This window comes from Hemitrygon akajei, chromosome 6 (assembly GCF_048418815.1).
Source record: "Hemitrygon akajei chromosome 6, sHemAka1.3, whole genome shotgun sequence".
Taxonomy (NCBI): Eukaryota; Metazoa; Chordata; class Chondrichthyes; order Myliobatiformes; family Dasyatidae; genus Hemitrygon; species Hemitrygon akajei.
The window spans coordinates 168,767,133-168,794,483 of NC_133129.1; the positions used below are offsets into that span (position 1 = coordinate 168,767,133).

The window sequence follows — 27,351 nt, forward strand, 5'->3', positions numbered from 1 at the left end:
AAATGCAACGTTAGGATTAATTTTGTGAGGACTAGAATATAAAAGCAAGGATATAATGCTGAAGCTTTATAAGGCATTGGTCTGAACACACTTGGAGTATTGTGAGCAGCTTTGGGTTCCTTATTTAAGAAAAGGTGTGCTGGCATTGGACAAGGTCTATAGGTGGGTCACAAGAATGATCCAAAGAATGAAAAATTAACATATAAGGAGCGCTTTATAGCTCCGGGTCTGTACTCGCTGGAGTTTATAAAGGGGCATTTCAATGAAACCTGTCAAATATTGAAAGGCCTAGATAGAGTGGGTGTGGAGAGGATGGTTCCTAAAATGGGAGAGAGTCTAGGACCAGACAGCACAGCCTCAAAATAGAGGGACATCCATTTAGAACAGAGATAAGCAAAATTGTCTTTAGCCAGAGGGTGTTGAATCTGGGGAGTTCATTGACACAGACAGCTGTGATGGCCAGGTCATTGGAGTATAGTTAAGGCTGAGGTTGACAGGTTCTTGGGCCTCAAAGGTTATGGGAAAATGGCAGGAGGATAGGTTAGAGAGGGATAATAAATGAGCAGTGATGAGATGGCAGAGCAGACTTGACGGGCTAAATGGCCTAATTCTGCTCCTATATTTTATCGTCTTATTTTACGAATTAACCCAAAACAGAATAAAAACATTAGAATGATAGTATTATTTTGGGATTACTTAATTCCAATGAAAGTCTAAATTTTCCTGAATATGCCAGCGCATGAAGCCATTGAGCATAAACACTGTCTCCACACCTCATTCAGGTCCTCAGAACAGTGGTTTGAAATGGTGCTACTCACTGGACAAAAAACTGCCCGTTTTCTGGGCACCTTTATAAGAGATTATGCACATGTAAAATGTGGTTTCAGTTGCACACTGTAAATGGACAATAATTCTAGAGGGAGAAGTAGACAAACTCACTGCAAAAGAGGACTGCCTGATGCACTTATCTGTCCTTGATCTCAGGATTAACGTGTTCCACAAAAAGCAAAACTGACTTGAGGCAAATCAGAGTAGATAAATCCCCAGGACCTGACAGGATATTCCCTCGGACCTTGAAGGAGACTAGAGCTGAAATTGCAGGGGCCTTGGCAGATATATTTAAAATGTCGGTATCGACGGGTGAGGTGCTGGAGGATTGGAGGATAGCTCATGTTGTTCCATTGTTTCAAAAAAGGCTCTAAAAGTAATCCGGGAAATTATAGGCCGGCAAGTTTGACGTCGGTAGTAAGTAAATTATTGGAAGGAGTGCTAAGAAATAGGATCTACAAGTATTGAGATAGACAGAGACTTATTAGGGAGAGTCAACATGGCTTTATGCGTGGTTAGTCATGTTTAACAAATTAATGAGAGCTTTTTGAGGAGGTTACCAGGAAAATGGATGAAGGGAAGGCAGTGGATGTTGTCTACATGGACTTCAGTAAAGCCTTTGACAAAGTCCCGCATGGGAGGTTAGCTAGGAAGATTCAGTCGCTAGGTATACATGGTGAGGTAGTAAATTGGATTAGACATTGGCTCAATGGGAGAAGTCAGAGGGGTAGTGGAGGATTGTTTCTGAGTGGAGGCCTGTGACTAGTGGTGTGCCACAGGGATCAGTGCTGGGTCTATTGTTATTTGTCATCTATATCAATGATCTGGATGATAATGTGGTAAACTGGATCAGCAAATTTGCTGATGATACAAAGATTGGAGGTGTAGTGAACAGTGAGGAAGGTTTTCAAAGCTTGCAGAGGGATTTGGACCAGCTGGAAAAATGGGCTGAAAAATGGCAGATGGATTTTAATACAGACAAGTGTGAGGTATTGCACTTTGGACAGAAAAACCAAGGTAGAACATACAAGATAAATGGCAGGGCACTGAGGAGTGCAGTAGGACAGAGGGATCTAGGAATACAGATGCAAAATTCCCTAAAAGTGGCGTCACAGGTAGATAGGGTAGTAAAGAGAGCTTTTGGTACATTGGCCTTTATAAATCAAAGTATTGAGTATAAGAGTTGGAATGTTATGGTGAGGCCGAATTTAGAGAATTGTGAGCAGTTTTGGTCACCAAATTACAGTAAGAATATTAATAAGGTTGAAAGAGTGCAGAGAAGGTTTACAAGTATGTTGCCAGGACTTGAGAAACTGTGCTACAGAGAAAGGTTGAATAGGTTAGTACTCTATTCCCTGAAGCGTAGAAAAATGAAGGGAGATTTGATAGAGGTATATAAAATTATGATGGGCACAGATAGAGTGAATGCAAACAGGCTTTTTCCACTGAAGCTAGGGGAGAAAAAAACCAGAGGACATGGGTTAAGGGTGAAGGGGAAAAAGTTTAAAGGGAACATTGGGGGCGGGGGGGGGGGGGGGCTTCTTCACACAGAGAGTGATAGGAGCGTGGAATGAGCTGCCAGATGAAGTGGTAAATGCGGGCTCACTTTTAACATTTAAGAAAAACTTGGACAGGTACATGGATGAGAGGTGTATGGAGGGATACGGTCCAGGTGCAGGTCAGTGGGACTATGCAGAAAAATGGTTCGGCACAGCCAAAAGGCCTGTTTCTGTGCTGTAATGTTTTATGGTTCTATGGTTCTCTGGAGAGGTAAATGTTATTCTGGTGCAGCAACAGAAACTGGGGATATTATTATCCAGCTGCTATAATTCTGCAATGACAGCTGATGGTTGGATGGCTGAAAATAAATCTGTATTTACATCTGGCTTCTCACGTCTCCTCCGCAGTGTCACACAGCATTTCAGAGCGAAGTAAATCCGACAGTAAATTAACTACACCAGGCTCCTACAAACAGCAATACACTGATCATTACACACCAGATCTTTTCTTTTTAAAACTGAAGTTAATTACTAAATATCAGATACACCACTGAAGACACCTTCTCATTCTGGAAATAAACGTCACAGGTCCAGATGAAGAGTCTTGGCCTAAAACGTCAGCTGTTCACTCCTCTCCATAGATGCTGCTTGACTTGCCGAGTTCCTCCAGCATTTTGTGCGTGTTATGCTGGATTTCTAGCATCTGTAGAATCTCTTATGTTAATATTCTGTACAGGATTCTGCGTATCATCTACTAGGACAGAAATGGTATACCTGCCCATTCACTTCCTCACTCACCTCCCAAACAGTCCTTCCAGGTGAGGCTACAATTCAGCCGCAAATTTATTGAGGTCGTCTACTGTATGTGGTGCTTCCAATGCTGCCTCCTCTACACTACTGAGACCCAGTGTAAATTGGGGGACTGCTTTTTCAGGCACCTCCACTGCATCAGCAAAAAGTGGAATTCCCCGATTGCCAACCAATTTAATTTCTATCCCCATTCCTGTTCTGATATGTCGGTCTTTGGCCTCCTCTTCGGCCATAATGAGGCCACTCTCAGGGTGGAAGAGCACACCTTATATTCCATCTAGGTAGCTTCCAACCAGATGGCATAAACATTGATTTCTCATTCACGGAATTTCTTCCTTCCATCACCTTCTATTCCCCACTCTGTCGTCTTGCCTCTCCTCTTACCTGCCTTTAATACCTCCACTGGTGTCCCTCTTCCTTTCCTTTCTCCTATGGTTCAGTCTCCTCCATCAGTCCTCCTTCTCCAGCCCTTTGCCTTTTCCACCTATCTCCTCCCAGCTTCTTACTTCATCCTCCCTCCACTATCCACCAGACTTTACACTATCATCTCTAGCTTGTCCTCCTTCCCCTCACCCCACATTTTTATTCCGACCTCTACCTCCACCTTTTCTGGTCTTGGCCTGAAATGTCAATTGTTTATTCATTTCCATTAATGCTGCCTGACTTGCTAAGTTCCTCCAGCATTTTGTGTGTGTTGCTCTGGATTTCCAGCATCTGCAGAATCTCTTGGGCCTACAATTATGCCTTATTTTGCTCACTCAGGCAAAATATGACACATCTGATGCTCCAGCGCACTCTCAATACTGCACTGAACTGTAAGCATTGAATTGTGTTCAAATGCAAAGAATGCAACTTGTAGTATAACGTGGATGAACGTGAGGTTATGTGATGGGGAAATTTCAGAAAGGATCAGTATTATTTAAATGAGAGATTAGAAAACATTGATTAGAAAGAGACTTGGACGTCCTGTGCACCTGTTTCTGAAAGCAACTGTGCAAGTACAGTGGGCGGTTAAATCAACCAATTGCAGTTGACCTCCATTGGAGGAGCAAGGATTCCTCACTGCACTATACATGGCCTTGGCAAGACCACATTCTGAGCAATGCAAGGTTTGGTCTCCTTCTCCAAGGACACATCTGTAAATTCACTAGAAGGATTTCTGGAGATGACAGGAGTGTCGTTTGAGGAGCAGCTGGGTTTACCAGGCCTGTATTCCGGAGCATTGAACGAAAGATGACTTAATTAAATCTCCAACATTCTGACAAGCTATTTCTCTTGGCTGCGGGGTGGGGGTCTGGAACCAGAGATGATAATCTCTGGATCTGGAGTTAGACATTCCGGATCTGAACATTTTTTCATTCCAAGTGGGGTATATAGGTGAAATTTTATACTACAGAACACAGTGAGGGTCAAGTCGCTGAATATGCTCAAGATAAACTGATTTCTGGAAACAAAAGGCATAAAAAATATGGAAGGTAACCAGAAAACGGTATTGATGTAGAACAACCAATTAGTATTGAATGATAAAGGGCTGGATAGTCTGCTTCTCTGCTTATCATCAACAGCCTCTGGCTTTGGAGGCAGAAGTTATACCAACTAGCCAAGGCTTAATTTGAAAGATATAAATACAGAAATACTCTATTATCGTGCTTAACATCTATTCTCTGTATCAAAAGGATTTGAAATCTAGCGGATCTCATTCATATACTGTAACTATCAATAATCTGATATGATACATAACTCATGAGATAACTGCTGTAATACCAATCTACTGCCAAAAAACATCTCATAAGTTTTTAATGGATGTCAAAGTCTCAGAGGACCTCCTGTAGGCCCAATTTTCAAATTATGAATTGAGGAATACAGTCAGTCCATTTTCCCCCAAGAGGTTTAGTGAAGGCAAAAGAGACATAATGAACAACCTTTAAGGAGTTGGGGAAGGGTGAGGAGAGCACAGGGGCATGTGAGATCTCTGGGAGTATGTGGCCAGTCACAGTCACCAGTAATAATTCAGACCCAGTGCTGATAAACAGACTAACGAATGGAATTTCTCTTGATTCAACTACCAGCCCCTGGGGAAAATCAGCTGATGAAGACAGACTGAGAACTTGCTGTAGGAACATCGCACGTAGTAAAAGCGAGCCTGAAGCCTTGTCTCACTTTTCCCACCCATACCACCATCAATTCCAAAAATTGACACTTGATTAAACATTTGTGGGTTTAAGTTTCTGATCTGCAAAGTGCAACATACAAATTCCGCCCTTTGTTTAAGAATTAAATTGAGTGGGTTGGAGCTGGTATAACACAGAGCAGAATTTCTGAGAATTTCCACCCCATCAACTGAATGGTCAAGAATATACACAACTGCAAAATTCAGCATGAAAACTCAGGAAAACCACTTTTAAATAGCAAAGTGGCAAATATTAACCCTATGTCTCATTAGCTGGGAACTAATAAATTCTGTAATGAAGGACAGCAGAGTTGAAATTCTCCAGAATGATTCACTTTGCTGGGGGAAAAAATGAATTTTCTTTGTTAAGTAATCTCACTGGCATGTTGGAAGCAACCAGACAGCAGTGAAATGGAGCTTAGATTATTAACTCTTCCATGACCTTAATGCTACCACCAAGACTCTGAAGAATGACTACATTCTCTTCTTAAAAAAATGGAATCAGGTACAAGTGGCTCCTTCTCCTGTCTTGCATTTTCTTCAGCACCCTTGTAGCCAATGTCAAACTGCCCTAAAACTAAATCAGCTAGACATTCAAGAGAAAAAAAACAATATTCTGAGGCATTTTAAAAAAGACCTTATTGCATGAACGATGTAAAAGTACACTAATGTACCTTAAGGTCAATGAAAATACATTCCATCAGCTCTCCATTCAGTACAGAGCAACTTGCTTTAACTTTCTATGAGGTTTGCTGCTATGAGTAATTAGCAGACTGTTGAATTGGCTATAGTCAGAATTATGCAGCACGGAAACATTTAGTCAAGTTGTCCAGTCTGATTGAGATACCCATCTTATCTCATTCTATTTTCTTGCATTTGTCTCATATCTCTCTTCTTTTCCTACCCATGTACTTGTCCAAATGCTTTTTAAAATATTCTACAACTTGTTGATTGATTCTAGACAAGACTTTTTAGATAAAATAAGAAAAGCTTGGGAGGATGACCTAAATTGTCAGATTTCTGATGATAGATGGAATAAAATTCTTAAACAGGTTAATAAATCATCTTTCTGTGCTTGTCATTCTCTTTTACAATTTAAAGTGGTTCATAGAGCTTACATTTCTAAACAGAAGCTGTCCAGTTTTTACCCGAATGTTTCTCCACTTTGTAATAAATGCAACTCTGCTAATGCCTCTTCAATTCATATGTTTTGGTTTTGCCCTAAAATTGTAAAGTTTTGGCGGGAAGTATTTCATACCTTCTCACAACTTTTTAGGGTCCAATTTGACCCAAATCCCCTTACTGCCTTGTTTGGTATTATTGCAAATGAAGATATAACTTTAAATACTCCTAACCTACAGGTTTTAGTTTTTACCTCTCTTTTAGCAAGAAGAGCAATCTTGCTTAAATGGAAGGAGTCTACCCCTCCTACACATCTTCAATGGCTAAGTGATGTTATGTCTTATTTAAATTTAGAAAAGATCCGCTGCTCAGTCTTAAATTCGAAACAATCTTTTTATGATATCTGGGGACCTTTCCTAAATTACTTTTCCAATTTATAAAGTTTAACAGTGCACAGACTTTCATGTATATTTTTATCTTCTCTTCTTAAACGAATATGTTTTTTCCCCCTAATTATCCATTATCATCCATCAGCTTTTTTATTTGGTAGTTGGTAGGAGGTTGACTTTTTTTATATAAAAAATTTCTTTTATGATGTAGGACTTATCTTTAAATTTTTGATTACAGAGTGGTATATTTTTATGTGTTATAACATTTTGATCAATTTTATTACAATATATGAACGTACACAAGTTATGTTGAGATGTATCTATGTGTTGCACTCTGTAAATCTTGTTTTTTCTCTGAATAAAAAATATTGTAAAAAAAAATATTCTGATTGCACCTCCCTGCAGCATCTTCTCTAGCAGATCATTCCATATATGTACTATGCTCCATGTGAAAAACGTGCCCCCAGATCTCCTTTCAATACTTCCCACCTCACCCTCAACCTATGCCTTCTCATTTTATGTTTCCCTAGCCTTGGAAAAAGCTTGTTACTATCTACAAACTTCTTTACAAGTTCTTTACAAACTTTCATAACATCACCTCACAGCTTCTGTGCTCCAGTGAGAACAATCTCAGCTTGTCCAATCACTTATTAATAAAACCTTCATTTCAGGCTAAACCTTAGTCAGTCTCCAACACTGCCACATTCACAGTCTGGTGACCATAATTACAAACAATATTCTAAGCGCCGCCTAACCTAAGCCTTATATGGCTACAAAATATTGTTCCTGCTCTTAATATATACTACCTCTGCATATGAAGGCAAGCATGTTAAATGCTTTCTTCTTTACTCTGTCCACCTGTATCACAATTTTCAGACAGCTGTGAACATACAAGAAACCCCTAGGTCCCTCTGTATGTCAATATATTTAAGGTCACTACTATTTCCCATACGTGTCTGGCCAGTATTACACGTGAAGGTGTCTGGACCAAGTTTAAAAAAAAAGAGATTCTGGATGGTAAAAGACTACTCAGGAATGGTCATCATAGAGTCATACAGCATTGAAACAGGCACTTTAGACCAACTCACTCATGCCAACTGTGTTGCCCAGTGAGTTAGTCCCATCTGTTCACATTTGGCCTAAAGCTCTCTAAAGCTCTCATATTCACATACTTATCTAGATGGTTTTTAGGTTTTTGTTAATGTTCCCACCTCAAACAAAATTTCTGGCATCTCATCCCAAATATGCATTACTAGCAGTGTGAAGAAGCTGCTCCAAAGTCCCATTTCAATCTCTCATCCCTGATCTTAAAGTTATGCTGAGTTTGTCAATTTCTTCAACTTTGCCTACAACTTCCACTCTGCCCTTAAATTCAGTTGGTCCATTTCTGACAGCTCTCTCCCTTTTTCAATCTCTGTCTCCATGACTGGAGATAAACATCTTTCATAAGCCTACCAATTCCAATAACTACCTTAACTATACCTCTAGTATTCAGTACTCTAGTACACCTCCAGCATTCGTCTAGTGATCCGAAGGTCACTAGTTCGAGCCTTGGCTGAGGCTGCGTGTATCCTTGAGCAAGGCACTTAACCACACATTGCTCTGTGACAACACCGGTGCCAAGCTGTATGGGTCCTAATACTCTTCCCTTGGACAACATTGGTGGCGTGGAGAGGGGAGACTTGCAGCTTGGGCAACTGCCGGTCTTCCATAAAAAAAACCCTGCCCAGGCTTGCGCCCTGGAAACTTTCCAAGGCGCAAATCCATGGTCTATCGAGACTAACGGAGGCCTACACTACACACCTCTTCCCACCCTGTCTTCTGTGCAAATGCCATTGCCTTATCTTAGTTCCTTAGTCTCCACTGCACATGTTCCCAGGATGAGACTTCCCTTTCCAGGATATCAGAGATGTCCTCCACCTTCTTCACAGAACAGAGTTTCCTTTCCTCTGCCATTGATGCTATCCTCACCTGCAATTCTTCCATTTCCCAGACATCAGTGCTCACTCCTTCTTTCAGCTGCCTTAACAGCGATAGAGTTTATCTTGTCCTCACCTAGCACTCCATGAGCCTCAGCATCCAACACGTCATTCTCCACAACTTCCACCATCTTCAATGGAATCCTACCACTTTACCTGCCTACCCAAACTCCCCGCCTTCAGCAGGGATTGCTCACTCCTTGATCTCCTTGTCCATTCGGCTATCCCCAATAATCTCCTCCTGGCACTTAACCCTGAAAATAGCAGAAGTACTACACCTGCCCATTCACTCCCCCCACTCCTCCGATCAGGACCCCAAACAGCCCTTCTAGGTAAGGCAACATTGCACATGAAAATTTGCTGGGGTCATCTATTGTATCCAGCGCTCCCAAAGTGGCCTCCACTACATTGGGGAGACTCAGTGTTGATCGGGGGACCGCTTTGTCGAGCACCTCAACTCATATGCAAAAAGCAGAATTTCTCAGTGGCTAACCATTTCAATTCCTATTGCCACTCTTGTTCTGACACATCAGTCCATGAGGCCACTCTCAGGATGGAAGAGCAACACCTTATATTCCATCCCAGTAGTTTCCAACCTGATGGCATGAATATCAATTTCTCCAACTTCCAGTAATTTTCCCTCTCCCTCTTCCCACTTCTCTTCCCCACTCTGGCCTCCTATTTCTTCTCTTCTGCTTATCACTTCCTCCAGATGATCTTCCTTCTCTCCCAAGATCCACTCTCCTCTTCTATCAGATTCCTTCTTCGCCAGCTCTTTAACTTCTCGTCCCAGCTTCTTTCTTCATCTCCCCCAGCCTATCACCTTCTAAGCTTGTACTCCTCCCCCTCCTCTAACCTTCTCAATCTGGCTTCTTCCCCCTTCCTTTCCAGTCTGGAAGGATCTCGGCCCAAATGTCAAATGTGCATTCATTTCCATAGATTCTGCCTAACCTGCTGGGTTCTGCCAGCATTATGTGTGTGTTGCTCTGGATTTCCAGCATCTGCAGGATCTCTTGTGTTTAACCACATGCCTTTTTATCTTTAAGCACCCTTTCCTTGAAATAAGACTATCTGCTTTCACCCTCTCTACACCCAATCATAATTGATTTACTTTTGCGCATTTTAATAGAATGTCTCAGGCAGGTCCTGATCACCATTTCTTGTTGGCACTCAATCTCACTGCGCAGCATTCCTTCCCTAAAGTGCCTGAGTAGCATGATCTATAAACTGAATGAATCCAAGAAACCAATGACGTTTTGTATTTGTTAGTTGATATTTAAACAAACCAATAGATAGACATTTCAATATGGTGAAATCATGTCACTTTTGAGGAATGCTATTTTTTTCCATCAAAAGAACACAAATCCTTAGCATTCTGTTTCAGGGAAATGAATGACACTTTTAATACTCAAATGTGGCTCTGAATATTAACCAAATCATATATTTACCATAAAGTTTGGCAAAAAAAGGGTTGAAATACTCAAAAGTCTAAGCACTGAAATTACAAGAAAAGATATTGACTTTGTTAGTGCAGGTGGATATAAGTACATTTTCAGTATTGCAAGTTGTCACTTAAACTGAAAGCAATTTTTCAATACTTCCAGTTTACAGAGTTTGTTCCTTGTGGAGATAGAAGTAGTCAGGAAACAGCAATACTTACCTCAGAATTGCCAGGAATTTCTCCTTCTCTGGTACCATTGGATGGATCATAGTAAGGCCCATTATCTTCACCTAAGATACAGAGGGAATATGAATGCATAATATGGGTATTCTGTCAAATTAAATGGTACTCTGACATTGACAATTAGAATGTCTCATAAAATAAAACATTTTCCAAACCAGCATCTTTCAACATTTCTTTCAGAACCTTCAGCCAATACAATCAAATGCCATAAGAACATAACAGTGCCAGGCAGCTGGCAAAGCACTTCCTCACAGACAAAACAAAAATCAGCATGTGCATCTAAAAACTTGGTTAAAATAAAGAACAAAATTGAGGCTAAGAACACAACCAAGGTGGTCTGCTGACTGGGAGGCTAGGCTTAAACAATAATTGAGGTAATATCCTCTTTAATTTTTGGGAATGTCATACCCCAGATCACTAAAAATTGAGAATGAGAACCTTTGCTGGGAGTATGCAGAAGCGGAGAGGATGAGCAGAGGACCATGCTACCTCCCAAACTCACAGTCAAAGTTCTCTTACCCCACCAGTGGCAGAGTAGTATGGTGTTCCTACTCTGGGTTCCAAGATGAATAACGGGCACCATGGTAATGTAGTGGTAAACACAACGCTATTACAGCTTGGTGTGTTCCAAAGTTTGGAGTTCAATTCCGGCACCATCTCCAAGAAGTTTGTACATTCTCCCCGTGAACCTTGAAGGTGTTCTCTAGGTGCTCCTGTTTGCTCCTAAAGATGTACCAGTTAGTAGGTTAATTGGTCATTGTAAATTACATGATTAGGGTAGGGTTAAATAGGTGGGTTCCTGGATGGTGTGTCCCGTTGAGCCAGAAGGACCGGTTCCACACTACATCTCTAAATAAAGAAGATATAAAACTGGAGTGTAAGCTGTTCGTCCTTGCGATGGCTCACAAAGGAGAAGGTTTGGAGCAGTATGGGTTTGAAGGGAGTGGACTACCCATACCCAAAGGGAAAGAGAAGTTGTCTTTGCCTGTCAAAGCAGAATTAGTACATCGATATAATTTATGGATTCCTTAAATTTAGCAGTGGCGTTTACACTAGAGAATGACATCAGTACAGCTAGCAGGAGAATATTCTCCGTCTCCCACTTCAAGCAGAGGTCAACCGTAGGACGTTAGAAAGGGAGTGAGCAAAATTCACGAAAATATGTAGAGGAAATGCTTCTATATGTTATATATACATCTCATTTGAAGTAAAAATAAAGGGCAGCAGACAATATCAGAATCAACCTTCATTCCAATCAGCTCCTATATTAACAGTTACGCCTAGATGTCAATGCTAAAAATCACTGCTTTGTTAACATAAGAGGTATTTAAACCAAAGGATGGGGGGATAAATTCAAAATACCTTTTAACGTTTCTTCTTCATAGCTCCCTTACTGGTTCCCTGCACCGTGCTGTGGAAGAGGCTTTTTGCTTTGCTCTGTTAAATGGTCTAAAAGCAAATTGGCCCATCCTCCACAAATCATTAAAGTGAAAGCTACTGGCCAGACCTTGAAACATTATGAAGCCACATCAATTCTTTTAATTGGACTTTGAAAAAAAACAGTTCCACTTTTAAAGAGGGAGCGAATAATCAATCAGGAAATATTCAGTGAAATGGATGAAGACAATTGAGACAAACAGGCAAGCAGAAACAAAATACGCCGTTCAAGAGAATAAGAAATGCATTCATCTGAATGGCTAGGTGAAGTAAAATTTCTTAAATTTCTTTACTTATATCCATGTCCAGATTTATCACCCATGCTGGAGATCAGGAAAATCATTTGTTTTATAATTTTAGATTTTAAATGGTGAACATTTTTACTGGATTCTTCTAAAATATAAGATTTTCTGGTCATCTTTGAGATCATTATATTGCAATAGCTGACTTAACCGGTTATGAGTGATAAATCAACATGTTAGCACGTCTTTCCCAAGCCCTTCCACAGCTGATAAACACTCATGTCCTTACAAGCCTTCCCCTATTTTACCTGTACATCCTCCCAGAAATATTTTGGCATCCCCAGGAGATGGATGGACCACAGTTTGGGAACAAGTAGAAACAGAGGAGACCAAGGTCCAACCCATATTGCTTTCATATAGTAAACATACCATTTCAGACAATGCACTTGCCAGAGAAAACACTTTAGCACACTACTTTCAGCTGAATAATCGAGAAAGTTCACAAAATGCAACAACACGACAACGTGAAAAGCCACAGTAAAACTATCAAAGGCACTACAACTAATAATTTTCACGACACTTTGACACTTGGAAATGAAGCACAGGATGGACAAAACGTTGTACCTGGCGACTCCGGTGCCATGCCAGAAATAACTGCAATATCTTCAAGGGAGAAAAAAAAACATTAGGTTTAGGGAAGGTAAGCAAATTAAAACAAATACTATTTAAATTGATTACATTTGTGCTACATTTGCTAATTTATGTTAACAGAAGGAAAATAACTTGCTTTCTGAGAACTGAACAATTTCTCTTCAGGAAGCATTTACCATGCAACACAATATCCTGCTTTGTCACTGAATCAATTTCTACTCCCGTGCTTCAACTGAAACCACTTACTGAGAATTGGCTTGTGTAATGAAAAAAACACAACCGCCTTTAATCTCTTGATTTAGTTAATGACAGGTTGCATCAAAATCCTATGCAATGATACAATGAGAGCGCTTTGAAAATTACTAAAGACGTTCATTCATTATGTTCCACGTTGTATGACATGGGTAGTCATGGTCTTTCCATGACCATAACTGTTCTTCACAAATTTTTCGACAGAAGTGGCTTGCCACTGCCTTCTTCTGGACAGTGTCTTTACAAGGCAGATGACCTCCAACATTATTAACAATCTTCAGAAAATGTCTGAACGGCATCAGTGGTCACATAACCAGAACTTATGATAGGCATCAGCTGCTCATACAACCATCCACCACCTGCTCCCATGGTATGACCCTGATCAGGGGGAGGGGTGGAGGGGTCTAATAAGCAGGTGCTACATCTTGCTCAAGTGCGACCTGAAAGCTAGTGGAGGGAAGGACCACCTTCCACCTCCTTTGGTAGAAATGTATCTCCATCCTGCCACCCATTTACTAGAGCCATACAGTCAAAAATTATATTTGTACAATTGTCTTAATTAGCATTTACATTAGCATCAGGATACATGAATGTAAAGTATTAAATCGCAAAATAGCAAGCCTTTTTTCAGCAGGTATTTAAACAAGTACAAAGGTGTATTGCAATGAGGAGATTGCGTTTCTGCAATGGATATAGATTTTAAGAATAAACTATAACCTATTTAAATAGAGTTTAATGTGGGGAAATGAGAGATCATGCACTCTGATGCGAGGAATCAAAAAGTGGAGAGAGACTGGAATATAAAAACAGGGAGGTTTTTGTCACCATTGTGCAAGGCATTGAGGATGCAGTTTTGGCCGCCTTGCTCAAAAGCATACAATTGCATTAGAGGCAGAAGGAGGGAAACTGAAGAGGCTAATTCCTGGGATGATAGGGTAGGCCACAGCCTGGAATGTCAGCTGCTTATTCCTGTCCATGGATGACGAGTTCCTCCAGCATTTTGCGTGTGTTGCTCTGTATAGTTAGTGTCTGCATCCTTGGTGTTTAGAAGAATAATGAGTGACCTCAAACAAACACAAGGGGCCTCAGCAGGGCTGAAGTTTGCACTAGTGAGAGTGTGAAGCACAAGGGAACATCAATACAAGAAAAGGGGTCAGTCATCTACAATGGAGGCATATCAAAATTGCTTCTCTCAGAAGTCTCTGGACCAAAGGATGGTGGAGGCCAGCTCATTAGAAATATTCAAGCTAGGATGCAGACAGTTACATAAAGACTGAGGAATTGAGGTCCACAGGGAACCAGTACAGACGAGAAGTTGAGACCAGCAGCGATCTACCATCATCAAGCTATTTTGCACAGTTTGTCTTCTTTCGAACTTTGGTTGCTTCATCTGTCTATGTACAGTTTAATTTTTGTAGATTTGGAGAGGATGTTTGGACTAGATGGGTGTCCTTTTAGGATGTTTAGACTGGAGGGGTGTACTTTTAGAACAGAGATGATAAGGAATTTCTTTAGCCAGAGAGTGGTGAATCTATGGAACTCATTGCCACAGGCAACTGTGGAGGCCAATTCATTGGGAATATTTAAGGCAGAGGTCGATAGATTCTTGATTGTCAGGGCATGAAGGATATGGGGAGAAGGCATGAGATTGGGGCTGTGAGAATAAATGGATCAGCCTTGATGATTTGGAGGAGCAGACTCAAAGGGCCAAATGTCCTAATTCTGTTCCTAAACTGATATGGACAATGTAACTCACCACAACTCTGAACTGATTATACAACCTACAGCAAACTTGCAAGGACTCTTTACAATTTGTGTTTGCAGTATTTTTTTTTTGTTTTCATAATTTGTCTTTTGCACACTGGTTGTTTGTTCGTCTGTTTATGCATAGTTTTCATTCTATTGTACTTCTTTATTTTTCCTGTAGATGCTTGCAAGAAAATAAATCTCAAGTTAGTATATATTAAGATGTACATACTTTGATAATAAATTTACTTGTACTGAATGGCAAGGTAGGGATGAGAGACTGGTGGTCTACTCTTGGTATTTTTTTTGTGAGCCTCCATTTACAGCAAATAAAACTATGTCACAAAGGAAATTCAACGGGAGTACAATTTATCTGGAAATTAGTCATGGAAACATACCACAGGGAAACAGAAGATTTAGTCTACTGAAGCTGCACCAACCATCACCCACCAATTTACTTTAATTCACATTCATACTTTTTAGTTGAAAATCTATTCTCGAGTAGAAGAGCGAGGCCTGGTGCCAGGCAAATAACCTCTTCCTCAATGTCAACAAGACAAGGTGTATAGTTATCGACTGCAGGAAAACGCAGACCACTCGCACCACTCTATATGTGCAGCACAGCAGAGGAAACTGGGAATACACATCTCATGGTCCCGAAACACATTCCCCTCAATCAGGAGAGCTCACCAATTCCTCCACTTTCTGAGAAGGCTTAAAGAAAGCCTGACTATGCACATCTATACACCTGCCATTCTACAGATGTGCAACAGAGAGCATCCCAACAAGATGCATCACTGCATTGTATGGAACTTGCCCTGAGGCAGACAGAAAGGCTCTACAACAGGCTGTCAAAACTGCCCAACGCATCACCAGCACCATCCCACGCACCATCAAGGACGTACATACAGAAAGATGCCCGAAAAGGTCCAGTAACTTTATGAAGGATCCCACCCACCCTGCTCATGGACTGTCTGTCCCACTCCCATCAGGGAGGAAGCTACACAGCATCCACACCAGGGTCAAAACAGTTTCTTTCCCCAAGCAATAAGAATGATCAACAACTACACCCACTAACCCACCCCTCCACACCCTCCAGCACCACTACTTCCTCATTTTCTGTCAGCAACCTTGTGTATAGAAACCCCCGTCCCTTATGTCACTTTATGGATATACATTGATTGTTTATAAGCTGTCTTGTGTATTTATATTTACTCTTTTTTATTATAGCACTCCTTATTTTATTGTGTTTATTTTTGTGCTGCATCAGATACGGAGTAAAAATTATTTCATTCTCCTTGGCACTTGTGTACTGGAAATGTTATTTGTGAAAAATCTTCAACCTTACTCCCAGATTCTACCATTCACATACAAACTAAGGGCAATTCATAGTAACCAATTAACCTACTAACCCACACATCTTTGGGGAGTGGCAGGGAACCAGAGCACTTGGGTGAAACTCATGTGGTTACATGAAAAATGTGTCATCTCCACACGGACAGAACCAGAGGTCAGGATCGGACACAAACACAAAGTACACTGCAGATGCTGTGGTCAAATCAACATGTACGAAAGCTGGATGAACTCAGCAGGTCGGGCAGCATCTGTTGAAATGTGCAGTCAACGTATCGGGCCGAGACCCTTCATCAAGACTGCAGTCAACGTATCGGGCCGAGACCCTTCGTCAAGACTGCAGTCAACGTATCGGGCCGAGACCCTTCGTCAAGACTGCAGTCAACGTTTCGGGCCGAGACCCTTCGTCAAGACTGCAGTCAATGTTTCGGGCCGAGACCCTTCGTCAGGATCGGACACAAGTTGTTTGCACTAAGAGGTAATGACTCGTCTAGCTATGGCACATTGGTGATCTGTAATTTGCCCCAGTATTTAGAAGGCTTACTTCTATTATGCTTGATTTTATTTGCATCTAAGTTTATTTTAGAACAAACAATTGGCAAACGGAATGTTTTGCTACAACATCCAGTTAGATTAACTAGATACCGGAGGAACTCAGCAGGTCGGGCAAGATCTATGGAACGGAATAAAGAGTCAATGTTTCGGGCTGAGACTCTTCATCAGGACTGGAAAGGAAGGTGGGATGAGGAGAAGGAGATAGGTGGAGACAATTGAGGGAGAAGGTGGGTGGATGTGGAGGGGGTGGGAGCTGATAAGTGGAAAAGGTAAAGGACTGAAGGTGAAGGAATCTGAAAGGAATGGAGAGTGGACCAAGTGGAAAGGGTTGGAAGGGAAGCACCAGCGTGAAGAAGCAGCATGATAGCATAGTGGTTAGCACAATGCTTTACAGTACCAGCGCTCGGGGGTTCAATTCCCGCCACTGCACGTAAGGAGTTTGTACGTTCTACCAGTGACCCCATGGGTTTCCTCTGGGTGTTCTAGTTTCTGTCCACAGTCCAAAGATGTACCGGTTAGGAGGTTAATTGGTCATTGTAAATTGTCCCGTGATTAAGCTAGGATCAAATTGCTGGGTGGCATGGCTCAAAGGGCCGATTTAGCACTGTATCTCAAAAAAATGAAAATTTATATAAAGGTGATAGGCAGGTGAGACGAAAGTCAGAATGGGGAATGAGAGAAGGGGCAAGGGAGAGAAATTACAAGTTTCAGAAATCAATGTTCATGCCGTTGGGTTGGAAGCTACCCAAATGGAAATACAAGATGTTGTTTCTCCAATCTGAGAGTGGCCTCATCTTGGCCACAGAGGAGAGTATGGGCTGAACTGCCGGAATGAGAATAGGGATTGGAATTAAAATGGTTGGCCACTGGGAAATCCAGCTTGTTATAGACAGAGTGAAGACAGCTAGTCAGATTAGGCAGCTAGCCTGCATGCCTATGGCAAATGAGGTTCCTGACTACATCCCAATTGTTTTCCTACCATTTAAAAAAAAGGTGCAATTTAGGAACATAACAGAATACTCTCCACTCGTCCAGCTCCATCCACACAAGAATCTCAACTCTCCAGGGCAAAATATTCCACTTGATTGGCGCCCACTACCCTTAATGTTTGTTCTTGGCACACAGTGGCTGCAGTGGTTATGGTAGACAAATGCACTAGAGCTACTTGCTCAGGCAACCCTGACAGCATTTTCACAACCTTTACCACCAACAAATTGAAGGGCACCGGACACACGGCAGTGCCATCTCTTGAAGATTCCCCTCCACAGTCACAAACTGCTCTGACTCAAAATTATACCCCTGTTCCTTCATTGTCACTCGATCCGAGTCCCAGAACTCATGACACAACGTTGTGGAATGCTTTCACTAAAAAGATTGTAGTGCTTACAATTATGAGTATAGACAGGCAGAATCTTTTTGACTTGGGTGGGAGAAGTTTCAAACTAGACGGCATAGGTTTCAGGTGAGAGGGGAGAAATTTTAAAAGGATCTGATGGGGCAAGCTTTTACACACAGAGGTGGTGGGTATTGGCAATGTTATGCCAGAGGAAGTGGTAGAGGCAGGTACAATCATAACAATTTAAGTTCAAAATAAATTTATTATCAAGTGTTTATGTCACCATATACAACCTAGAGGCTCATTTTCTTGCAGGCATTCAGAGTAAAGCAAATACAATAGGATCAATGAAAATAATCACACAAAAAGACTATTAAAAAAAAAAGTGCAAAAGAAGACAAACTGTGCAAACTTGTACAAATACACACACACATACAACATGAGTTGTAGAGACCTTCAAAAATTAGCCCATAGGTTGTGGAATCAGTTCAGGGTTGAGGTGAGTGAAGGTGTCCACGCTGGCTCAGGAGCCTGAAGGTTGGAGGGTAGTAACTGGTGGTGTGGGACATAAGGCCTGATGACAGCAATGAGAACAAACATGGCCTGGATGATGTGTAAATAGTTGATGTTTTGGTTTAAGACCTGATGAAGGGTCTCAGTGCAAAATGTCAATGGTTTACTCTTTTCCATAGATGCTGCCTGACCTGCTGAGGTCCTCCAGCATTGTGTGTGTGTGTGTTGCTTTGGATTTCCAGCATCTGCAGATACTCGTGTTCTGGATGATGCCCGTCTTTGTTGAAGGATACAGCTCCCTGTAGATGTGCTCAATGGTCGGGTGATCAGATATTCCAAAGTTCAGTCTAGGGATGGAACAGTAGGTATTCTTGATGATAGTGTAGCAGTGGTCAAGTGTGTTGGGTCCTCTGGTCCTGCAGGTGATGTGCTATTGATAGCTGGGCAGTGATTTCTTCAAGCTAGCCTGATTGAAATCCCCGGCAAGAATGTGAAGAGGAGTCAGGGTTTCATAATCATGGTACTCGACATATTGAGAGCTTGTTTGACATCTACCTTTGGCATTAGGCAGTCAGGATCACGGTGGAGAACTCTCTCGGTAAGTGGACCATTTAAAAGATATTTCAACAGGAATATGGTAGGAAGGGAGTACAGTGATTTGGGCCTAATGCAGGCAAGCGGGATTTGCATGGCGAGTTGTGCTGAAGGATCTGTTTCTGTGCTGTACAACTCTCTGATTGTATTGTCAGAAATTTTTCTTAAGTACTTTTCTGATAAACATAAAGGAACTACGAGCTTGAGAAGTCAAATATAGTAGTAGAACGTCATGTGGAATCTGTCATTTTAATCAGGAGTCATACATCTTCCCAACAAGTCCTCAAAATGACAGGAATATTGGCGAAAGCACATTCTCTATTTCTGCTTTGGTGCCAGATATTCCTTCTGAAACTGCTGCCGTACCCGTTACCATGGTGATATCTTTACTGCTTTGCATTAAGGATTAGTTGCACTGAGAGATCCTATCAGTCTGCATTCTTTAACAAAACTGGAGGAATTTCCCCCAGTCTCAGATTGAAGATGGCACGTTTGCATTACAATCTACAACTAGTTTAGATAAAATAAGTGTACATCAGCCCTGGATCAGTTGCCTGGTACTCCATAATTTCACACAGTCTTCTACTTCAGCTCTGTCTAGTCTCACTCTGGTGAGTAACCAGACAGAAACGCAGGAGTGCCATCCAGTAAACAGCATGTAAATATACAGTTTACATAATCTGGGAAAGGTGCCAACAGTGAGCAGGGGGATGAAAGGGTAAACCATAACTTTCAGGAGCAGAATCAGGCATTTCCACCCACAGAGTCTGCTTCATGGCCGATTTATTTTCCCACTCAACCCCATTCTCCTGTCTTCTCCCTTTAACCTTTGACACTCTTACTAATCAAAGAACCCATCAACCTCCATTTAACTATATCCAGTGTCTTGTCTCCACAGCCATCTGCAATAATGAATTCCACAGATTCCCCAACTCACATCTCATCTCTGGACTTTTTTTTTGGAAAGTTAAAGTCTTGTTGAGACCTGTGCCTCCCCACTCCAAAAGAAAAAGTGAACATTGGTCGCATGCTAACCAGGGTTCATAACCTGGACACAGGATACTACAGGACCTCAGTGGGTCAGGGTGTTCAAATAGGAGGGACTTGACTCAAAACAGTCAATTCCCTTCATCTACCCATTCCCCGCCACAGATGCTGCTCGACTCACAGGTCCCTCCGTCATCTAATGTGTTGCTCCACATTCCAGCATCTGCAGTCTCTTGTGTTGTATTCCTTTCTGGTGCCAAAAACAGATTCTAATTCTCTATGAAGTTATTTCATTTGCTTCAACCAAACAACTGTGAACCCTTAATGCTATGTCTTTTTTCAAAGCTCAGTCAATGTAATTCCTTTTAATCACCAGAATCTTTTTATCGGAAGAATAGCTTTGAAATCATGGACTACACAAAGCCGTATCAATTTACCAACAGAAAGGCAGCCTTCAAATAAACCCTGGCAAGGAAAACACCAGTTTCTGTTTCCTGCGCACAATTATCCCCTCCCCTGAAAGGGCAAAAACAAAACAGGGATGTGCCACACTTTCACCGGCGTTTGCAAGAGAGATTTAAAAAGCAGCAAGAAAGTCACATACACAAAAAAAATTATTCAACCCAAAACCATAGGGCGTCACTCTCGAAGGACGACAGATGACAAGTTCAAAGAACAGCTGAGGGTGAGATTAACATGTTCGCAGCCCATGATGACATAACATACCAGCTCAAACTTCTAAAAACAGCAGATTAGTAAACATGGACTTAGACATGACCTTGAATCCGGTATTTTTGAAATCTTAACTCAAGGATACTTTTTTGCAATATAAAACATACACCAGTAGGCAAGACAAATAGCAACAGCAGCAAGAACCTTACAGTCATACCACATGGAAACACACCCTTTTCCCAACTGGTCAATGCCAACCACAGTGTCATTATAGTACTGTACCAACCAGCAGCCGCATGAATGGCAACAAAAATATAATAGAACAAAACTTAATACATGGTGTATGAATGTAAGATTTTTAAAATCAAAATATTGGTTAAAATAAGCTTCCTCCCTGCTAGTCCAAGTTGCATGCATTCGGCCCATAACGCTCCAAGCCCCTATGCTCCATGTACCTATCTATCCAAATGCTTCTTAAGCCTGGTAATTGTACCTGCCTCCATCACTTTTTCTGGCAGGTCATTTCAGGTACTCACTGCCCTCTGTGTAAAGACATTACCTCTCAGGTTTCATTTAAATCTCTTCCCTCTTAACGTGTACCTGTGTCCTCTAGTTTTGGATTCCCCACCTTATCCATAGCCCTCATAAGAAAATAAGAAATAGGGCATCTGGCCTATCCAGCCCTCTGCGCCATTCAATAAGATCATGGCTGATCTGGCCATGGACACATCTCCACCTACCTGCCTTTTTTCCCCATAGCCCTTAATTCCCCTACTATGCAAAAACCTTATCATAAATACATTTAGTGAGGTTGCCTCCACTGCTTCATTGGGCAGAGAATTCCACAGATTCACCACTCTCTGGGAAAAGCAGTTCCTCCTCATCTCCATCCTAAATTTACTCCCCCAAATCTTGAGGCTATGTCCCCTAGTTCCAGTGATTTTATAAACTTCTTTGAGGCAACCCTCATCCCTAGGCGCTCCAGGGAATAAAGAATACATCATGGACAACCTCCTCCTATAACTCAAGCCCTCTGGTCCAGACAGCCGCTTCAATAAATCTCTCTGTACCCTCTCCAGCTGGACATCTTTCCCATTACAGGCTGACCACACCTGTACACAATACTGCAGCGCAGTTTCACCAACCACTTGTATAACCACAACATAATGTAGTAAACTCAGTGCCCTGATCACTGCGAATCACCTTCTTCACTACCGTCTACCCACACAGCCACTTTCAGTGAATAGTGGACTTGTACACCAGGTCCCTCTGTTCCACAACATTCGTCAGGGCCCTGTCATTCACTGTACATGTCCTACCGGAGTTTGATCATCCAAAATGCATCAGCTCATACCTATTTAAATTGAATTCCATTTATCATTCCTCAGCCCATCTCCTTAACTGACCAAGATTTCTTTGAAATGAGTTATAACCTGCTTCACTATTATCAAGGCCCCCCCCCCCCAAATTTAATATCAGGAGCAATTTGCTAATCATAGAAACACAGAAAACCTACAGCACAATACTGGCCTGTTGGCCCACAAAGCTGTGCTGAACATGTCCTTACCTCAGAAATTACGCAGGGTTATATTTAGCTCTCTATTTTTCTAAGTTCCATGTACCTATTCAGAAGTCTCTTAAAAGAACCTATTGTATCCTCCTCCACCAATGGCGCTGGCAGCCCATTCCACACACTCACCACTCTGCGTAAAAAAACTCACCCCCGACATCTCCTCTGTACCTACTTCCAAGCACCTTAAACTGTGCATCTCATGCTAGCCATTTAAGCCCTGGAAAAAAGCCTCTATCTACACAATCAATGCCTCTCATCACCTTATACACCTCGATCAGGTCACCTCTCATCCTCCATCGCTCTAAGGAAAAAAGGGCAAGTTCACTCAATCTCCTCTGGTTCCATACACACTTTTCCACTGTATTCTCTCACATCTTATCCTCTTGCTCTTCACATACTCGTAGAATGCCTTGGGATATACCTTAATCCTGTCCGCTAGGGCCTTCTCATGGCCCCTTCTGGCTCTCCTAATTTCATTCTTAAACTCCTTCCTGATAGCCTTATAATCTTCTAGATCTCTATCATTACCTAGTTCATTTAACCTTTCGTAATCATGCCATGTATATTCATATGCAAGTCATTTACATAAAGAATGACTAACAGATGTCCCAACACTGACCTTTAGGGCATCCCACTAGTCACAGGCCTCCAGTAAGAGAACCGACCTTCCTAATCTCTGCTTCCCATCCATCATTCAGTCAATTCTGAACCCACCCCCTGAATCTCATATGATTTAACCTTCCAGATCAGCCTGCCATGTGAGAGATTGCCAAAAAACTGCCCTCCAGTCATCTGGAATTTTAAATACTATAAGGACCTCCGTGATTTCTTCCCTGGCCTTCCTGACCTGCCCTTCTCTCGACCACATTTGTTATTGCCCCTATAACCCAGTCTCCTGAGGCAATCCACACCCTCAGTGTTCCCACTTTACCTGCTAACCTAATTTTTTTTAAACAAAATATACTTAATTCAAAAATAAAATTATATACAATAAACCATTCAATGACTCTCAGTCCTTTACAAATATTTCCATTACGGTCTTTACATCTCCATGCTGCTTGCCACCCACGTGGCATTCTGTTATTCCATATTTACATACCCTTGTTGAGGGGTATACACCCTGCCCCCCTACCCCTCAACTCCCGCGGGAGAAGAACCCTAGACTGTGGTCCTTCCCCACTGGGCCCTTGCGGTGGCTACACTGAGTCTGAGTGCGTCCCTCAGCATGTACTCCTGCAGCTGAGAATGTGCCAGTCGGCAGCATTCTCCCACGGACATCTCCATGTGCTGGTAGACCATCAAGTTTTGGGCTGACCAAAGAGCATCTTTCACCGAGTTGATGATCTGCCAGCAGCACCGGATGTTGGTCTCCGTGTGTGTCCCCAGGAACAGCCCGTAGATCAGAGAGTCCTCTGTTACGCGCTGCTGGGGATGAATCTTGACACTGTCCCTTCCATCCTCCTCCACACCTTCTCTGTGAACCCACAGTGTGCAAAGAGGTGGGTCACCAACTCCTCCTCACTGCAGTCCTCCCATGGGCAGTGGGGTGTGGAGACGACGCTCCGCGCGTTGATGCACCATCAATAAATCTTGGAGATGGGAAGTGAATGATAGACTTTTATTAGCAGCAAAAAGGGAGCACGACATCTCGGAGACTGAGGGAGGAGCGGTGCCCCAATCGGCTTTATACAGGGGTCTGTGGGAGGAGCCACAGGAGCAGTCAGCAGAAGGGCGTGTCCAGACAGGTATACATAGTTTACCACAGGCGTACAGGAGGATATCTGACTGGGAGGGCCCCTCTCACCGCCAGCCAGGTGAGGTCTTGGTGCCTGTTGGTGAGTTCTGGCGATGAGGCATTTTGCCAGATGAACTGGACGGTCTGCTCAGGGAACCACCCCACTGTGTCCATCACATCCTTCTTCTACACCTAATACACTGAAAGAGATGCAATGTAAAGCTGCGGTCTTATCTGTCCTTTACTGTAAGCATGGCAATCCTGACTGTGAACCTTGCACTCTTTGGTTGTCATACGTATTCCTGCTTTCTCACTGACTTTGCTCTCGAGTCCCACTTACCTAACTGAGAACAGGTCAGTTCTTTTACAGTCAATATCTATGTGTGTGCAGAGAGACAGACAGAAAGAAATTAAGTAATTTTACGGGTTATTTAGCTAAATCATTTATTTATTACATCATGAAGTAGGCCATTCAACCCATTGAGCATATCTAGCTCCCTGGTAGAGGAATCCAATCAGTGTCATTCTCTAGTTTTGCTCTTGTAACTCAATTTGTTTTTAATTGTATTTTCCCTTTACCCATTCAAAAGCCACAGCTGAATCTGCTCCATCACCCTTTCAAGCAGGGATTTTTAAAATCAGGAATACTTACCTGAATTTAACAAATCACATGCAGATATGAAAAGGACTTGGAAGATGATCCATATCATAAACTATATATAATAGGTCCAGAACTGAGATAGATTTAATTAGGGGATGGAACAGGAAGGAATTTGAAAACTGGCTCTTTCAGAGGCCTAGACTGGGAGTAGGTCAGTGGCTTGAAAGACAGAGGGTTAACCAATGCAATTCATCTTAATGGAATCCCAGACAAAAATAGTGTTACTGAAGCCAATTAATACTTAGGAGTGTCCGTGACTGCTACTCCCAGGATACATGGACATTTCCCCCAGCAATGCCCTAAACAACAAAATATCTAATGTACATACTTAGAAAGGTGTCAGATTCACATGGTTAATTTATTCCAGGAAGTGCACAGGCAAAATACCATTGAAGTGTAAAACAGTTCTTAAATGGTTTCACTCTGGGAAAAGGAATCCATTTCCAATCAAGTAGCATTAAAAGAAAAATCACTAAATAATGAATAACTTTCTCTTCCAAGTCCTGATGAAGGGCATCAGCCCAAAACATCAACAGATTACTCCCCCCCCCTCCCCCATAGATGCTGTCTAACTTGTTGAGATCCTCCGGTATTTGATGGTCCAGTTAAGAGTCTCATTACTGTATGGCTTAATAAGGCAATCTCTATGCTTCAGGACTGTTTGAACTAGCAGACGTAGAAGGAGGCCAGCACAAATGGAGAAGACACAGACCCCAAGAAACATTTCACATCTGTCAGCGGATACATCTGTAAGTGTGTAGATGGTCTTGGTACCTCTAGAGTGATCCTCTTACAGCCCAACCAGAAGCACTGGCTGAATGCAGATGTGAGGCCCCTACTCAAAGCCTGGGATAATATGCTTTCAAAGTCTAGGGACAGAATAACTCACAGAGCAGCCAGGAGAAAATTCACCTTAAGCATAAAAAGGGAAAAGACCACCAACTCACAAAAAAAATCTGGAACAGCTAGAACCATAGAACACCGCAGCACAGTACAAGCCCTTCAGCCCTCCATGTTGTGCCGACACATATAATCCTTTAAAAAAGTACTAAACCCACACTACCCCATAACCCTTTATTTTTCTTTCATCCATGTGCCTGCCCAAGAGGCTCTTAAATATCCCTAATGTTTTAGCCTCCACCACCATCCCTGGCAAGTCATTCCAGGCACTCACAAACATCTGTGTAAAAAAAAACTTAACCATGATGTCTCCCCTAAACTTCCCTCCCTTAATTTTGTACATATGCCCTCTGGTGTTTGCTATTGGTGCCCCAAGTTGCAACATGACCTCTCTACTCTTGAACTCAATCCCCCTGTAAATGAAGCCTAGCATCCCATAGGCCTTCTTAACTACCCTATCAACCTGCACAGCGACCTTGAGGGATGTATGGATTTGAACCCCAAGGTTCCTTTGTTCATCCACACTCTTAAGTAACTGACCATTAATCCTGTACTCAGTCTTCTGGTTTGTCATTCCAAAATGCATCACCTCACACTTATCCGGATTGAACTCCATCTGCCATTTTTCTGCCCAACTCTGCAGCCTGTCTATATCCTCTTGTAACCTTCGACAACCTACAGCTCCATCCACAACTCCAATCTTCGTGTCATCCGCAAACTTACTCACCAATCCTTCCACCTCTACATCCAGGTCATTTATAAAAATCACAAATAGCAGGCGTCCCAGGACAGATCCCTGCAGCGCTCCACTAGTCACCGACCTCCAGACAGAATATTTTCCTTCCACAACTACTCTCTGCTTTCTTCCTTTAAGCCAACTTTTTATCCAAACAGCCAAGGTTCCACTGATCCCATGCCTCATGACTTTCTGGATGAGTCTCTCGTGAGGGACCTTGTCAAATGCATTGCTAAAGTCCATGCAGACCACATCCACTGCCCTACCCTCATCAATTTATTTTGTTACCTCTTCAAAAACTCAATCAGGCTCGTGAGGCTGACAACAATCCCCATCATATGTGGTTGTGCATCAAGGGCACTACTGGCTACACAAGAAAAAAGTGTCAACTCTACCAGGGACTCCTCCCTTACTGATCATTTAAACAACTTTTAAGTGTGTTTCTAGGCATTCAGTACAACACCAGCCACGAAAGCCACCCCTCTCTCCCAGGTGAGCAGCACGGTCTGTGATAGCAGCAGCCGTGAGGAAAACTCTGCGGAGAGTCAACCCCAATATGGACAACATTCCAGGGCGAGTACTCGGGTGTGCACACCAGCTGTCTGACATCTCCACGGACATCTTCAACGCTTCACTCGTCCAGGCTGCTGTCTCCAGATGCTACAAAAAATTGGCCATCATCATGTCTGTACGAAAGAACCCTACACCTTCAGAACTAAAAAAATACTGCACATTGGCACTGATGCCAATTATCATGAAGTGCTCTGAAAGGATGGTAATGACACATATCAAAAACTCCAGTCCTGCCACACTGGATACTCACAAATACGCTTACCGACAGAACTGCTCTATTACAGATGTCATGCACTTAGACGTGCCAGAATTAAAATATGACGAAACTTATGTCAGAATGCTGTTCCTGGATTT

At 42.2% G+C, this 27,351-nt stretch overlaps 1 protein-coding gene across 5 annotated transcripts in view; it reads right to left on the reverse strand.

Annotated features, from left to right (window-relative positions):
- ano5a (anoctamin 5a) overlaps positions 1 to 27,351 on the reverse strand; it is a 179,110-nt gene that overhangs the window by 130,445 nt on the left and 21,314 nt on the right. For 3 of the 5 annotated variants that reach the window (XM_073049737.1, XM_073049736.1, XM_073049734.1), the window contains exons 2-3: positions 12,785 to 12,823; positions 10,458 to 10,528 (exon numbers count right to left, since the gene is read on the reverse strand). In XM_073049737.1, the coding sequence (XP_072905838.1) occupies positions 10,458 to 10,528; positions 12,785 to 12,823 (110 nt within the window). The remainder of the gene's footprint in view (positions 1 to 10,457; positions 10,529 to 12,784; positions 12,824 to 27,351) is intronic. The other 2 variants (XM_073049738.1, XM_073049735.1) reach the window with 1 other exon arrangement.